Genomic DNA, 15,337 nt, shown 5'->3' with positions numbered 1-15,337 from the left:
AAGTCACAACTAAAGGCTGAGCAATCTTCAAACAAATGGACCAGAAACCTTAAAAAAAGACACCCTACTCCAGAAGACAAAGAGGAGGCCACATCAAGAGGTAGGGGGGCCGATTTCACGATATAAACAATCCCACACCTCCCAGGTGGGAAGCCCCACAGACTGGAAACTAACTGTTTCACAGAGACTCACTCACAGGAGTGAGAGTTCTGAGCCACACATCAAACTCTCATGTGTGGGGATCCGGCACTGGGAGAAAGAGCCCCTGGAGCATCTGGCATTGAAGGCCAGTGGGGCTTGTGTGCAGGAGCTCCATGGGACTGGGGGAAATGGAGACCCCATTCTGAAAAGGCACACACGGAATTTCACGTGCACTGGGTCCCAGGGCAGAGTGAGGTCTCCATAGGAATCTGGGTCAAACCTGACTGCAGTTCTTGGAGGACATCCTGGGAAAATAGGGGTGAACGTGGCTTGTTGTGAGGGCAGGACATTGAAGGCAAAGCTCTCGGGAATATTCAGCAGCTGCCTTTCTCTGGAGGGGGCCATTTTGGGAAAATCTGGCCCCACCTGCCAGTCCAGTGGGCTGAGAAGCCCCAGGGCAAACAACAACCCAGGTGGGATCACAGCTCCGCCCTCAGTAAACAGGCTGCCTAAAGACCCCCTCAGGCACACAGCTGCCTCTGATCCCATCCAGAGACTAAGCCCCACCCACCAGAGGGATTAGAGTTGGCTCCTCCTACCAGTGGGCAAGCATCAGCCCCTCCCAGCAGGAAGCCTACAGCAAGCCCCCCATACTGACTTCAGCCACAAGGGGGGCAGACATCAGAAGTAAGAGAGGCTACAACTCTATTATCTGTAAAAAGGTCACCACACCAAAAACCTATAAAAATGAAAAGACAGAGAACTATAACTCAAATGAGGGAGAAAGGAAAAACCCCAGAAAAATCAGCTAAGCGAGGAGGAGGTTCACAGCCTCCAGGAAAAAGACTTTAGATTGTTGATGCTGAAAATGATGCAAGACATTGGAAATAAACTGGAGGCAAAGATGGATAACTTACAGGAAACACTGAGCAAAGAGATACAAGATATAAAACTTAAACAAGAAGAGATGCAAAATACAGTAACTGAAATAAAAAACTCACTAGAAGCAGCTAACAACAGACTACAGGAGACAGAAGAACGAATTAGTGAGGTGGAGGACAGATTAGTGGAAATTACCGATGCAGAGCAGAAAAGAGAAAAAAGATTGAAATCAATTGAAGAGAGTCTCAGGGAACTCTGGGACAATGTTAAACGCACCGGCATCCATTATTATAGGGGTGCCAGAAGGACGAGAGAGAGAGAAGGGGAGAGAAAAACTCTTCTAAGAGATAATAGCCAAAAACTTCCCTAACTTGGGAAAGGAACCACTCACTCAAATCCAGGAAGCACAACGAGTCCATATAAAATAAACCCAAGGAGGAATACACCAAGACACATATTAATCAAACTGATCAAAATTAAAGACAAAATCTTGAAAGCAGCTAGGGAAAAGAAACAAGTAACATACAAGGGAACCTCAATAAGGTTATCGGCAGATTTTTCAGCAGAAACTCTGCAGGCCAGAAGCGAGTGGCATGATATGCTTAATGTGATGAAAGGAAAAAACCTCCAACCAAGATTAATCTACCCAGCAAGGCTCTCACTCAGATTTGAAGGAGAAATCAAAACCTTCACAGATAAGCAAAAGCTGAGAGAATTCAGCAACACTAAACCAGCCTTACAACAAATACTAAAGGAACTTCTCCAGGCAGAAAAGACAAGACAGCAACAGGAAACAAAAATTCCACAAATGACAAGGCTCACCAGTAAAGGTATATATACAGTAAAGATACGAAATCACCCATGCATAATTATACCACCAAAATCTGAAATCATGAGAAGAGGTGGGTACAAACGCAGGACACTGGAGATGAACTTGCAATTAAGAGACCAACAACTTAAAACAATCTCATATACCTATAGACTCTTATATCAAAACTTCAGAATAACTGCAAACCAAAAATCTACAATTGATACACAAACAAGGAATCTCTGGAGAAGAAATATATCTCATAGTAAATAAGTGCATAATCCACCATGAAGGGGGTCATTTGACATCATTCTTGGAATGCTGAACTCTTCTTACACCTGATTCTGATTTCCTCTCCATCAAAGAATTTATGATATTTATAATTAAATAATGCAACTGTACAATTAAATAATACAGTTCTACAAGTGTATTATTAATAACCATTTCTCTCCATGGTACAATGTAAGGTCTATAATGTCTTATTTATCATATCACCTAGAATGGTGTAATTCTATATTGAAGAATCAATAAGATGTAACAAATTGTGAGGACATATTTATATAGTTACACTGTTTTTTAACCAATTTATGCATTTTATATTTTACTTATTTTCAGAGGGTGTATTATTTTTGTTATTCTTACCAGTTATTCTTTTTATTATGCTATATAAAAAATTTAATGGTATATAAGGCTTTCTTCTTTATAAATTTCAGTTGCATAATATAACAATTTTAATATAATGCTAATTTTTAAAGAAAAATTGAAATGTAATAGATAATACCAAAGAGTAAGGATGAAAGCCATACAAAATGGGGTAAAGTATAGAATAAATTTTCTATTTGTCTCAGCATATTTTCCATTCCACTTTTTCAGAGGGAGTCACTTAATCTGTTTCTTAAGATCCATGATATAATAATCTGTGTGAATGTAATTGTGTTCAGATATATGTATTTTATTCTGTAAAAAATAAAAATAAAATTTCAGAATAGAAAAAAAAATGATAAACACATGCCATTTTCAGAGATGTTATGATATTAAAAAAAAAAACCTGTGGCCATAGAATCAGTGAAATACAGATTGATAAAATATTTAAATACCCAACAATAGAAAAATTTGAATAATTAAAAATACATTTAATATATAATAGATGACTAAATATATATATTTTATTATATTTTAATCCATACAACTCTTATCCTGCCCCCAAAGGACAAATCTCCGATCATGTTCCTCTAGAATGACAAGTGTGTTAGTGTTCATTCTGAAGAGCACAGCTGTTGCCACTTTCCTTGAAGCTGGAAGCCCAAGGATGTTCACAGCCCTTCTCCCATTTGTCGCATTTGTATTGTCTTCCCCTTACTCACATTATGTTTTCTTTTTCTCTCTCCCTCCTTTCCCTTCTATCACCTACAAACACCTATAAAACACTCACTATGTGCTGCATATTGGGGAAGACAGAGTCCTTGTCTTTGGAGCACACAGAGGAGGAGGGGTCCATCTCCCATACTGTCTTAACGCCAAACACAGGATTACTGCCATGACAACACCTAGACTGCAGCCTCGTTGGTAATCCAGATACTCAACTCTTAGGGCACCGAAGAGTCAATACTGCCCACAGCGAATGCGGACAAAATTACTCTGAGGAGTTAATGAGTTAAACCACAGACTCATATCTTGTCAGAGTGAAGAAATGAACCCTCCAATTCACTTCATTGACTTTTATTACAGTGGGAATTGATGTTCTACTTAAACTGGAATTTTCTCAAAAGAAACCAGTATGTTACCAGCTTAGTTTTCCATTCTCTCTATACTGCATCCCTACAGAACGTGCCATCAAGATAGAACTCGGAGACTGCTTTTAGCCTGGTGTGGCCAGTATCTTTAAGAAAATTTTAAGCTAAACAATGCACATCCTGATATGCGCCAGCTTCTGGTTTTAGTTTTCTCCAGCATTAAGTTTTCCATGGCTGCTACAGCCCGCGCTGGTCTTCTACACTTTTGACCATTTACAGAAAAGTGTCTCAATCTTGGCACCATGGTTACTTTTGGACAAAACACTCTTTGTCGTGGGGCCCAGCCCTGTTCACTGCAGGAAGTTTAGCAGAGCATCCCTGCTCAGTTTAGCACATCCCGACTGTGCGCTACTGGCTCTGCCTTCACGTTTGACAAACAAAAGTTGTGCCCAGAAGGACAAAACTGCCTTGGGGGAGAACCACTAGGGTTTTATTTCCAAAGCTACTCCTTGGAGATTTATTATATGCTACCTAATGAAGGTAGACTTTCACGTGTTGAGCTTCTGGCTTCTAACTGGCTTGTGGGTTCCTGGAGGTCTGGGGCCAGGTCTTACACTTGATTGGCCTGCTAGCATCTAGGCAACAGCCTTCAACTGCACTGCTTATTCAAGGTAGGCCCAGTCAACTCTGGTATGAAATGGTCTGTGACATTTTGCAATATGTTCTGTTGGGCAAAATTAAAGCAAATATAGTGGCCAACCCTGGAGAAAAAATGTGAACAGTGGGCACCTACAGCCAACTAATCTATGACAAAGGAGGCAGGAATATACAATGGAGAAAAGACAGCCCCTTCAATAAGTGGTGTTGGGAAAACTGGACAGCCACATGGAAAAGAATGAAATCAGAATACTCCCTAATACCATACACAAAAATAAACTCCAAATGCATTAAAGCCCTAGATAGAAGACCAGACACTATAAAACTCTTAGAGGAAAACATAGGCCAAACGCTCTCTGACAGAAACGGACAGCAACATCTTCTCAGACCCACCTCTTCGAGTATTGACAATAAAAACAAAAACAAACAAATGAGACCTAATCAAACTGAAAAGTTTCTGTGCAGCAAAGGAAACCCTAAACAAAATGAAAAGACAACCCACAGAATGGGAGAACATCTTTGCAAGTGAATCAACGGACAAGGGATTCATCTCCAAAATTTATAAATACCCTCTGCAGCTCCATACCAAACAAACAAACAACCCCATCCAAAAATGGGCAGAAGATCTAAACAGACAGTTCTCCAAAGAAGACATACAGATGGCCAAAAAACACATGAAAAGATGTTCAACCTCACTCATTGGAGAAATGCCAATCAAAACCACTATGAGGTACCACCTTACACCAGCCAGAATGGCCATCATCCCGAAGTCTACAAACCATCAGTGCTGGAGAAGGTGTGGAGAAAAAGGAACCCTAGTACACTGTTGGTGGGACTGTAAATGGGTGCAACCACTGTGGAAAGCAGTATGGAGATGCCTCAGAAAACTAAACATAGAACTACCATTCGATCCAGCAATCCCACGCCTGGGCATCTATCCAGAGAAAACCAGGACTCGCAAAGACACATGTACTCCGACGTTCATTGCAGCACTGTTTACAATAGCCAAGACATGGAAACAACCTAAATGTCCATCGACAGAGGAGTGGATCCAGAAGATGTGGTACATATACACCATGGAATATTACTCAGCCATTGAAAGGAACGAAATACTGGCATTTTTAGCAACATGGATGGACCTAGAAATTATCATGCTAAGTGAAGTCAGCCACACAATGAGACACCAACATCAAATGCTTTCACTGACATGTGGAACCTGAAAAAAGGACAGACGGAACTTCTCTGCAGAACAGATGCTGACTCACAGACACTGAAAAACTTATGGTCTCCGGAGGAGACAGTTTGGGGGTTGGGGGGATGTGCTTGGGTTATGAGATGGAAATCCTGTGAAACTGGATTGTTATGATCATTATACAACTACAGATGTGATAAATTCATTTGAGTAATTAAAAAAAAATGTGAACAGTGGACAGCTTAAGAAAACACTACACCCTTAGATTTATCCCATAAAAGAAATCCAGGGTGAAGCTTCTTTTGAGCAGCTTTTGCATATTCTTATAAAAAGATTTTTGCCCATGAAACGAGTCAAATGAAACTCTTCAGAAACCAAAAGGAAGTTACTGCCGTTGGACTCACCTGTGGGCTAAAGTTGACGGTGATGTGCTTTGTCTCTGGGTCACGTTTCAGAAGTGGCCGGGAAAGGTTGTACTGGGACTTCTCTGATACTGTCTCACACCAGTCCTCATAGAGTCTTGTCTCGTATCTGGGTCAGAGACGACGGTCACCTCGCAGACACCCTCCCAGCTTCCCAATGTGGCAATGATTAACTGAAGATTATGGATGTATGTATGTATGCATCTATCTATCTACCTATCTGTAACATAGCTCATGAACTGAAGATACCATCAGCAAAATACCTGAATACATTCTTAAGGTAGTCATTGACTCAGCTGGGCATGAGAGCTCCTGCAGGTAACCCCTTATTTCTAAAGGTGGTAGAACTTAAATCACAGGAGAGTAGAAAGAGAGGCTCCGTGTGGTCTCTTGGGGAAATAAGGGAAGTGGTGATTAGTCTCAGCAAATGCTGGAGGACGTTATCAGTAAGATTTGCGCTCACACTCATCTTCACAGAGCTCGTGGCCATTCACTGCTCAGTCATGACACATTCATGTGTTGGGCTTGGGAGATAAAACGATGACTAAATACCCTACAGTAAGTGCAGCTACTGCGGAACCACAGGCCAGCAGAGAAGGCAGCAAGTACAATCCCAGGGAGAGGAGCAGGCATCAGGCTTTGGAGGGCAGAGGCAGGCGGGTGGGTGCGGGTGATGAGGCGAATGCCAGGGAAGGTCTCACAGAGGAGGGGCGGAGTGGTGCTTGACTGAGTCTCAGAGGATGAGGAGAGGTTGGGCCGTGAGAGGGGACGTGAGCAAAGGCGGAGGTGAGGAGCAGCAGCCATGTGCTGTGCGCTGGGATGAGCGAGCAGAGAGTGCAGCTGCGCGGGAGAGAGCGAGGACTGAGGCTGGAGAAGAGGGAGGCAAAGGCCACACGGGGGAACACATTTCATGTTACATCACGGAGATGGTGGGAGGCACTGAGATGCTCCCCAGGCAGTCGGATTTGGTGCCGGTGTGGCCACTGAGGGGCACAGGTCAGAGCAGGGAGCCGCTGCAGCAGTTCAGGCCTGAGAGGTGAAGATGTGTGTGGGGGGGACAGACTGGAAGCCAGTATTTGGGGAGTGGAAGGGACAGACCTTGGGTGACCTGGCAGGTGAGGGGCCCCCAGCTAATGTGTCTACACAATGCTAAGTATGATCCTAACTACAATCGTAATCATAACGTTCATGGCATTTCTCCCCTGAATCAGGAGGAAGAGCAAGTGCCAGGGGACGAGGTAAGAAATAGCCGTGTCTGGACTTCCCGCAGCTGGAAACAGGAACAACTGTGAACACCTGTAATAATCTTCATTTTATGCCTTCTCCATAAAAGAAGGCAGGAAGTTTGTGTGTGCGTGTGTTTAACTTACTGTCTGGGCAGCACCAACTGTCTCTTTCTGCTTAGTGAGCAGATGCTGCAATTTTCTGGGACACTGATCTCAGGGTGCCGCGAGGAGCGCCCCACTTCTAGCTCTTTATGTTTCCAGTAAAACGACAGTGAAAAGTGCCCATGTCTAGACTAGAGCTGCATTCCCTAGAGACCTGGTGTGTGCGATCCAGAAGCACTGCACTCACAGCTAACGTGGTTACAGCATAAAAGAGGGACATTTCACTGCCTCTGAGAAATCTGCACAAACTCAGAACTGCAAAGGGCATGGTGGGGGGTTATGCAATTTGCAGAATGACCCAATCCCAGAAGCTGCTTACTTTTCCAGCAATGAGAGCATATCTTCATATTTTTGTATCATGCGCTTTCCTTCAGCAGATTCCATGCAGCTACCCGTACAAAAGAGAGAAGAAAAATGACATCAAATTAGAAGCCAAAATAATGATCTGAGTAACCAACTGCAGCCTATAGAGAAGAGATTGAATTGCTTCCTGGGCTGGTTTTCGAAAGCCCCTGAATGCTCCGGCACGCTTCTTCCCAAACATCCTCCACCGACCATTAGAGGGCGTCTGCACCCCCTGACCTGCTGGCAGCACACAGGGGATGGGAGGACCGATCCCCCCCAAGGGCCGCAGCAAAGCCCTCACCCTGGAGGAGCTGGTCCTGAGCAGGGTAAAATGAAGTCCTTCAAAAACCTGGAGGGAAACTGAGACATGAAAGGAAAATTCTAGGTGCCACAGTTTCCTGTGTTTAAGAACAAAACTATGTATAACACCATTCATTATAACGACGACTATAACATTATATATGTGTATATACGTATACAACCATGCATATATAAAATAACTATGTACACACACACACCCATATATATAAATATACACGTAACCATTGTTACATGCATAACTCAATGTATGTGTATATATTTCCCCCTTTCAGAAATCCATCTAGGACATGTGATGAGAATTCTGACTCAGTACTCATTGCCACCTTCATGAAGTTCCCTGTCACCTCTTGCGCTCCCAAAATGTGAGCACGACAATGCACAGACATGCACACAAACACCACACATGCACACACTCATGCGCTCACAGGCACAGACACACTCAGAGGCTTCTTGGGACTGCTGAGGACCACGAGGCACCTTTGCCCACACCTGCTCTCTGGTTTTGACGCTTTTTTATAACCCCACACAAGAGTCCAGCTCCTGGGAAAGCTGGTGGAATATCTGTAATTTTCAGAGTCCTTCACACTAATTGCATTGGAGGGTCTGTTTTGCTTGTCCTGCTAACAAAATGAGGCAGCTTATTGCAAAGATTCTTTAAAAATCCATTTACTCTTTAAGCCAACACAGGGTTTCTTCACAAGCTCCCCTGAGCTTCAAGCTTCGATGTAAGCCCTCACGTTTGCAGAGAAAGCACTGATTTCTTGGCATTTTGCCCAGCTGCGCGGTCCCTTTCCTGGGGAAGCAGCAGAGGCATCTGCAGGAGCTGGGGCAAGAGCCTCAGAGCAGGTGAGGGCTCAGACCAGCCCTCCCCTCGGGAGCCCTGGGGTTTCCGCCTGACTCCTGATCTCAGCCTCTATCTGGAAAAGAACGAGGCTGGAGGAAAGAGCAGCTTCTCACAGCTCGGCCCCTGGCAGTTGCCTAGAAAGTTGGAGAAGTCACAGGAATAAGAGCATCACGCTCCCCATACACTCTATACTTCACTTGATGGTGAGGAATCGAAAACTTTTTTTTTTTTTTTGGTCTTTTCTAGGGCCACACTTGCCGCATACGGAGTTTCCCAGGCTAGGGGTCTGATTGGACCTGTAGCTGCCAATCTGTGATGGGATCCGAGCCACATCTGCCACCTATACCACAGCTCATGGCAACGTGGATCCTTAACCCACTGAGCAACGCCAGGGATGGAACCCGCAACCTCATGGTTCCTAGTTGGATTCGGTAACCACTGAGCCACGACAGGAACTCCAAAAACATTTTTAATAACCATAGAGCATACACACAAGCGTGAATTTACGGGAACTGTGGAGGACATGGTGGGGTGCTATTCAGAGGCCCTCTCAGAACCACCCCACCCCCAATCTCCCTCCACCAGCAATGTGGAATGCTGATGAAGCAGCGGCCTCCCTCTCTGAGAGTAGGCTCATCCAAACAAAGAGAGCTGCCTCCTCGTCCAGGATCACGCCCCTTCCCCACCCCAAAGCCCACTTCCAAGGACCACAGGATGTGGGGGTGCAAAGGCCATAAAGGGCTAGACTTTCCCAAAGGATGGCTGAGGCCCACCTGCAACAGTGCAGCTCAGCTTCTGCCTCTGCCCATTCCCATCCCCCTCCCTCACAGGTGCCAGCCCCAAGAGTATCCCTATAAGCTCTTGCCCGCGTGCCCCGGGTCTGCTTCCAGGGAACTGGACCAGGACAGGTCCCACGGTCCACATTCCTAGAAGCAGCCTGGCCACCCTCCCCATCCTCCCCACCCATTCTCACAGTTTCTGCCTTCCACCTTGGGGGCATGTTTGAGAAGATGTGGGCTCAGCTGGACTCAGGGCCAAACTTCCCATGGCTGGGGGATCCCCGGGAAGAGCTCTGGGCAAGGACCCCTGAGGCCTGGGAGCCAGTTCCAGCTCTGTCCTTGGCTCCCTCCAGACATCACACAGACACCTCATTTCTGTTTGCCTCAGTTTCTTCACGTGCTAAAGGAAGAGCTCGCTCAGACAGAGCAGATGCTGCAGATGGATCTCCTGCTGGGCAGATCTGACCCAAAGGCATGTTTGTTTGATCTGTGCAGAGTCTGAGAAAAAGAGGAATACTTGCTAGTTTCAAAGTTGGGCATCTCATATACAAAGCCAGATTTTTAGCTTCTCTCCAACAGTTGGGAGATTTCTCACATTGAGTCACTTTTCCTCTTGGCTACACCCGACGGTGTGATGAAGGCTCCCTCCAGGCCCCATCCTGGCTGTCTTCCTGGCCGTTGAAAGTGGTTAGTCTTTTTTAAAAAAATTGTTTCCATATTATTGAGATACAATTGACATAAAGCACTGCAAGTGTTAAGAGGTACCGCGTAACGACTTGACTTACGTGTATTACAAAAGGATTACCACATTCATCATCTCATGTGGATGGAAGAAAAAAGGGGGAAACATGTTCTTCCTCTGCGATGAGAACTTTGAGGATCTACTGGCCTAACAGTGTTCATTTCTACCACACAGCAGGGCTAACCGCACCCATCATGTGTACAGGACATCCTCACAGTGCTTAATGATCTTAAAACTGGAAGTCCAAAAATTCTGAGCGTCATCCAGTTCCCCCACCTCTGACAAGCAGATAATCACAAATCTGATCCCTTTTTCTAGGAGTTGGGTTTTATTTGTTTATTTGTTTCGTTCCAGATTTCACACCTAAGATCATACAGTGTTTGTTTTTCTCTCTGATTAATCTCACTTTTAGCATAAGGCACTCAAAGACCATCCATATTGCAAATGGCAGGATTTCCTGCTTTCTTGTAGCTGAGTAGTATTCCATTATACGTATGTGATACACATATATCTCACTTCTTCTTCGTCCATTATCCATTCATCCATCAATGGACACATGGGTGTTTCCACGTCCTGGCTTCTGTAAATAATGCTGCTATGAACAGGTGGTGTTTGCTACAGCCGAGTGTTTTCAATAAGATGGAGTCTTTAGAAAGAGGAGTCAGAGAAAGCCTGCCTTTCCCTGGGCAGCATCCTCAACAGGATCTCACAAGCAGCTCTTCTCTCCTTTCCGACTCGGTTGTGAGGGAGGCTGGGGTTTCCAAGCCTGGTCACCATCAGCATCATGGGGGGGCTGCCAGGGAAAAATTCGCAGGCACCACCCGCCCTGAGATTTGGCTTTAGTGGGTGAGGGGTGAGGCCTGGGGATCTGCATCATTAGCAAGCACCTGGGGTAGCTAATACACCAGGTCCTCAGAGACATTGTAGGAGAGGCTGGGCTCTGTTACTCTCAGCAGCCTTAGGAGCACACAGCCCCATGTGGTGTCAGAGATGTGGAGGGGAGTCCAAAGAGCTTGAAAACCCTGACTCGTTTTCCTCCAGAAATGAGGGTTCTCCTGGAGCAAAAGCAGGCAGCCTGTGGTCCAGGAAGCCCCACTTAACACCAGCGGACCCACTCATCAGTCCAAACACATCAACCTTGTTACTGCCCAGCCAACAGGTACCTGGTTGCTCTCAACTGAATGTCTGTGTCTTCCCCAAATTCAACCATTGTCACAGTGCTACAATACTCAAAATTCAGAGCAGGAGCCGGGGCCTAAAGCGAACCTGCCTCCCAGGAACCAGATACTCACGGATGTGTCATGTGTCTGAAGTTGTTGAAGGGATCCTGGATGCGCTGCCTCAGCTCCTGCGCCCAGCGGAGTCCCCCGGCCATGGCAGGCATGTTCTTGTGCACGGAGGAGGACCCTGGGGACAGGGGACAGCAGACAGAAGCCAGACTCTAGCGCTTGGCCCTGTTCCGCCCACGATCCCCCGGCCCCCGCCACTTATTCCACGCTTTGCCTCGTCCTCCTCCCCCTGTTAAAGTCCCCCTTTAGCAGGGACTCCCCAGACATCACCATGCTCTGCTAAGTGGGATGGAAGAGTGACTGGGGAGATGGCTAAACAAGGTCAGACGACAGGGTTCCCAGCCCAGCTCTGCCACTCACTGGTTTTGATTGCACACCTGGGGCTCTTTTAAAAATACTGATGCCTGGGTGCTCCCTAGTGGCTCAGAGGGTTAAAGGATCTGGCATGGTCACTGCTGTGGCATGGATTCAATCCCTGGCCTGGGAACTTACGCATGCTGCAGATGTGTCCAAAAAAAAACTGACGCCTGGGCCCCGTCCAAGCCGTACTGATTGATTGGTCTGTGTGGGGCCTGGTGGTCAGTAGTTTTTAAAAGCACCTGGGATGAGTGTGATTGTACAGTTAGGGTTAAGACACACTACCTTAAACAGACAACTTAATCTCCCAGGGCCTCAGGTTTTTCATCTATAAAATGGGAATGATAGCTTCCTTGCTTAGCTTTCAGGTTTCTGCAAGAATTCAGTAAGATTATATATAAGGCAAGCCATGGGGATTATGAAGGACTTGACTGGAGTTAGCACAGCCTGGATAGTCTTACTTCAGTCCGTACGGTGGGTCTGTTTGCTTATAATCAGTTTGCAAAACTTAGCAATTGTGAGATTTCACTTAAAAATAAATGTTTCCAACTTCGATAAAACTGAAGATCTGGCGACCATCAGCCCCCATTTCTAATTAACAGTGGGTGCTGAACAGTGGTCTCGTCCTTTAGCTCACTGTGGACCCCACCACTCCCGGATGCCTTATACTCAGCCTGGGTCCATTTTTTATTTCTTTTGGTTGTGGCCATGGCATGTGGGAGTTCCTGGGCCAGGGACTGAACCCAAGCCACAGGGGCAGCAACACCGAGTCCTTAACCACGAGGCCACCAGGGAATTCCGTCACTGTTACTTTCTTCTTGGCTTCTGGGCAAAATTCCAAAGCGACACCCAATGACCCCCACCCTTGCATAATCCTCTCTGCTTTAAGTATGGGAGGAAAACCGAATATGCTAAGGTATCGCTCCAGTGATATGTTACATTATATGGCAAAAGGGATATGATTGGATGGGCCTGACTTAATCAGGTGAGCCTTTTAAGAGCAGAGTTTTTCTCTGGTTGTTGGCAGAAGCAGGAGTCCGGATTTAAAGCAGCAGGAGGAATCAATGTGCCATTACTGGCTTGACGATGGAGGTGGCTATGTGGTAAGGGATGCGAGGACGTCTAACCTCTGAGAACGGCTGCTCCTGGCCAACAGCCAACAAGGGAGTGGAAACCTCAGGCCTCCAGTCACAAGGAACTGGATTCTATCAATGAATCCCCCAGGGGACCCCAGATGAGCACTTGGCCCAGGGGACTGATTTCAGCCTTGAGATGCTCTGAGTGGAGAACCAGGCACACCAAACTGGGCTGCAGCTCTACAGAACTGGGAGCAAAAAGACGGTGTTGTTTTAAGCCACTAAGATTGCGAGAGTCTGTTATGCAGCAACAGGAGGTCAATGTTCTTCTGAAGGCATCTGAGTTTTCAAACTCTGCATCCAACTGGGAGAAGCCATGGGGATGGTCCCAGGTGCAGCTGAGGCCAATAGAACTTCCGGGATGACTTCCTAAGTGGAAGCAATTCTTAATGACCTCACTATGAAACCTGCTTACAGAAATAGTGGTCCTGGTACTCTGTTAATTGAACATTTTGAAAGTTTCCCACTGCCCGAATGATGAATTCCAGATTCCGTAACAGGGCCCTCAGAGCACCTCCTGACCTGGCCCCAACCGCAACAGCTGACTGGTCTTCCTCTACACACCTTGTTTGGCCACAGGCAGGTCCAACTGGCCACCCTGCACAAACTTTCCTGCCTTTGCCTCAAAGGCCGTTGCCTCTTCTCCCTGGCTGTCAACTCACTTTTCAGGATCCGGCTCAAGGCTACCTTCTCCATACACTCTCCCTCCACCATCCCCGCCCAGTTCACTTTGTTTTGTTATAGTTCTTTATAACTCAAATCAAGCATAGCTTAGATTCGGCCACATGCTACTGCTGACTCTGTTGAGGGCAATCAAATTCCTTGAGGAATCACCTTTTAGGATCAAATACTCCATCCCTTACCTTTGCCTGCCTTTGTATGCGGTACCCACAAATGTACCTTGCATAGAGCAAGGACTCAAGAAATGTTTGGAGAGCTGAACTGAACATGTGTTTGACTTTCACACAGACAAGCCAGGGCATCTAAGCACTGCAATGAAAGCGGAGACCTCACACCTGGGTGTCTTACGGCAGTAAGAGCCGACCCTTGTCAGGCCCCTGCTCCAGAGGCATGGTTGATACGGTGCTGGGAGGGATGGAAGCTTTTCTCTGGCATGTGAGACTCTACTGTGGAACTGAGGTATGCTGCAGACTAATCCGTGTGGTCAGACTGATCGAGGGTCAGCTCATACATTATGCTGAGGTCTCAACTGACCAGGGGCAGTGGTCAGGACTTTGCTGCTCTGGGTCAGCCTGCCAATCTCAGCCCCAGACAAAGGGAAGTGCACACTTCAGGGAACTCTACAATCATCCAAGCAGTCTAGAATTTTAGACAAGAAGATTGTGCGTCTGGAGAACTCCCAGATCTACAGAAGACAGGGGGCAAATACAGAGGAGTTGCACCCTTTCTTGTAACAGACACCCCCCCCCCCATCCAAATCCCCTGGCAACAAGCCTACCACCCTGCGCCTCCTCCTGGACACGCTGACAGTAGATCATCCTCACGGCATCCAGGTCCTTGGTGAACATGCCGATGAGCCCCAGGTACTTATCAGATGCATCCCGTGCTACCAGCGGTCTCTCCAGGAGGTTCCCTGCTATGTCCAGCAGCTGCAGAGGAGGCAGAGAAAGAAGACAAAAAGTCACAGGTTCCACCTTTCCAAGCTTACATTAATCTTGTATCCTGGTTTTTCCTTCATATGTCTGTCCACCAAAGAAAAAGGGTCAAAAAATGTCGCTGTGCAACTAGATCGATACTTATTAACAGGCAGCTGGTCACAGAGGGTCCCTCTTGCCTTTGTTCTGGAAGGACAGAGTCCCGCGTGCTGAATGGCCTGCCAGACCCTCTCCTCTCATATTGTAAGAACCTGGGTGGAAAGTAAAACAAAGAGAAAGATGTCGGAAAGAGTAAACTGATGATGGAGAAGAAAGAGAAGCCCAGTGGGTGTTGGGAGAATCGGGAGGCTAAGATTTGAGAGTAGGGGCGAGAGGAAAGTTTCAGAGCAGCTGCCCCGAGAAGGCAGTGACTGCACAGATACTTTGGCGACGTTTCCTGTGCATCGCAAGGGCCCTAACCCCTTGGTGGGAGCAGTGGGGTCAAGATGTGAAATGCCTTTAATCACCTCCCAGCTGCTGGATTGTTTCTCTGACTGCAATGCTGCCCTACAAGGTCATGGGAGGTCACATTTAGGACAGGCCAGCACATGACTCCCAGGATCATCCTGTCCTCCACCAAGTACCACCCAGACCTCTGGAGACAGCAGGAAGTAGCTCTCCCTCCATGGAGCATAAGGGACCAGGT

At 46.6% G+C, this 15,337-nt stretch overlaps 1 protein-coding gene across 18 annotated transcripts in view; it reads right to left on the bottom strand.

The window, feature by feature from the left end:
* The window catches only part of DNAH9 (dynein axonemal heavy chain 9), a 330,145-nt gene that overhangs the window by 283,090 nt on the left and 31,718 nt on the right, over positions 1-15,337 (bottom strand). For all 18 annotated transcript variants that reach the window (XR_014821870.1, XR_002337369.2, XR_014821872.1 and 15 more), the window contains exons 9-12: positions 14,496-14,646; positions 11,547-11,661; positions 7,543-7,611; positions 5,818-5,944 (exon numbers count right to left, since the gene is read on the bottom strand). Coding sequence is in view for 11 of the 18 variants with exons in the window: in XM_084986157.1 (XP_084842283.1) it covers positions 5,818-5,944; positions 7,543-7,611; positions 11,547-11,661; positions 14,496-14,646 (462 nt within the window). In the remaining 7 variants the exon portion in view is untranslated. The remainder of the gene's footprint in view (positions 1-5,817; positions 5,945-7,542; positions 7,612-11,546; positions 11,662-14,495; positions 14,647-15,337) is intronic.

Source organism: Sus scrofa, chromosome 12, assembly GCF_054392235.1.
Source record: "Sus scrofa isolate SSC_HxYL_T2T_F1_AM1 chromosome 12, Sscrofa_HxYL_maternal_Yorkshire_Landrace_v2.0, whole genome shotgun sequence".
NCBI classification, from domain to species: Eukaryota; Metazoa; Chordata; class Mammalia; order Artiodactyla; family Suidae; genus Sus; species Sus scrofa.
The sequence above is the reverse complement of the archived record's forward strand: the minus strand, read 5'-3'. Positions and strand labels throughout refer to the sequence as shown.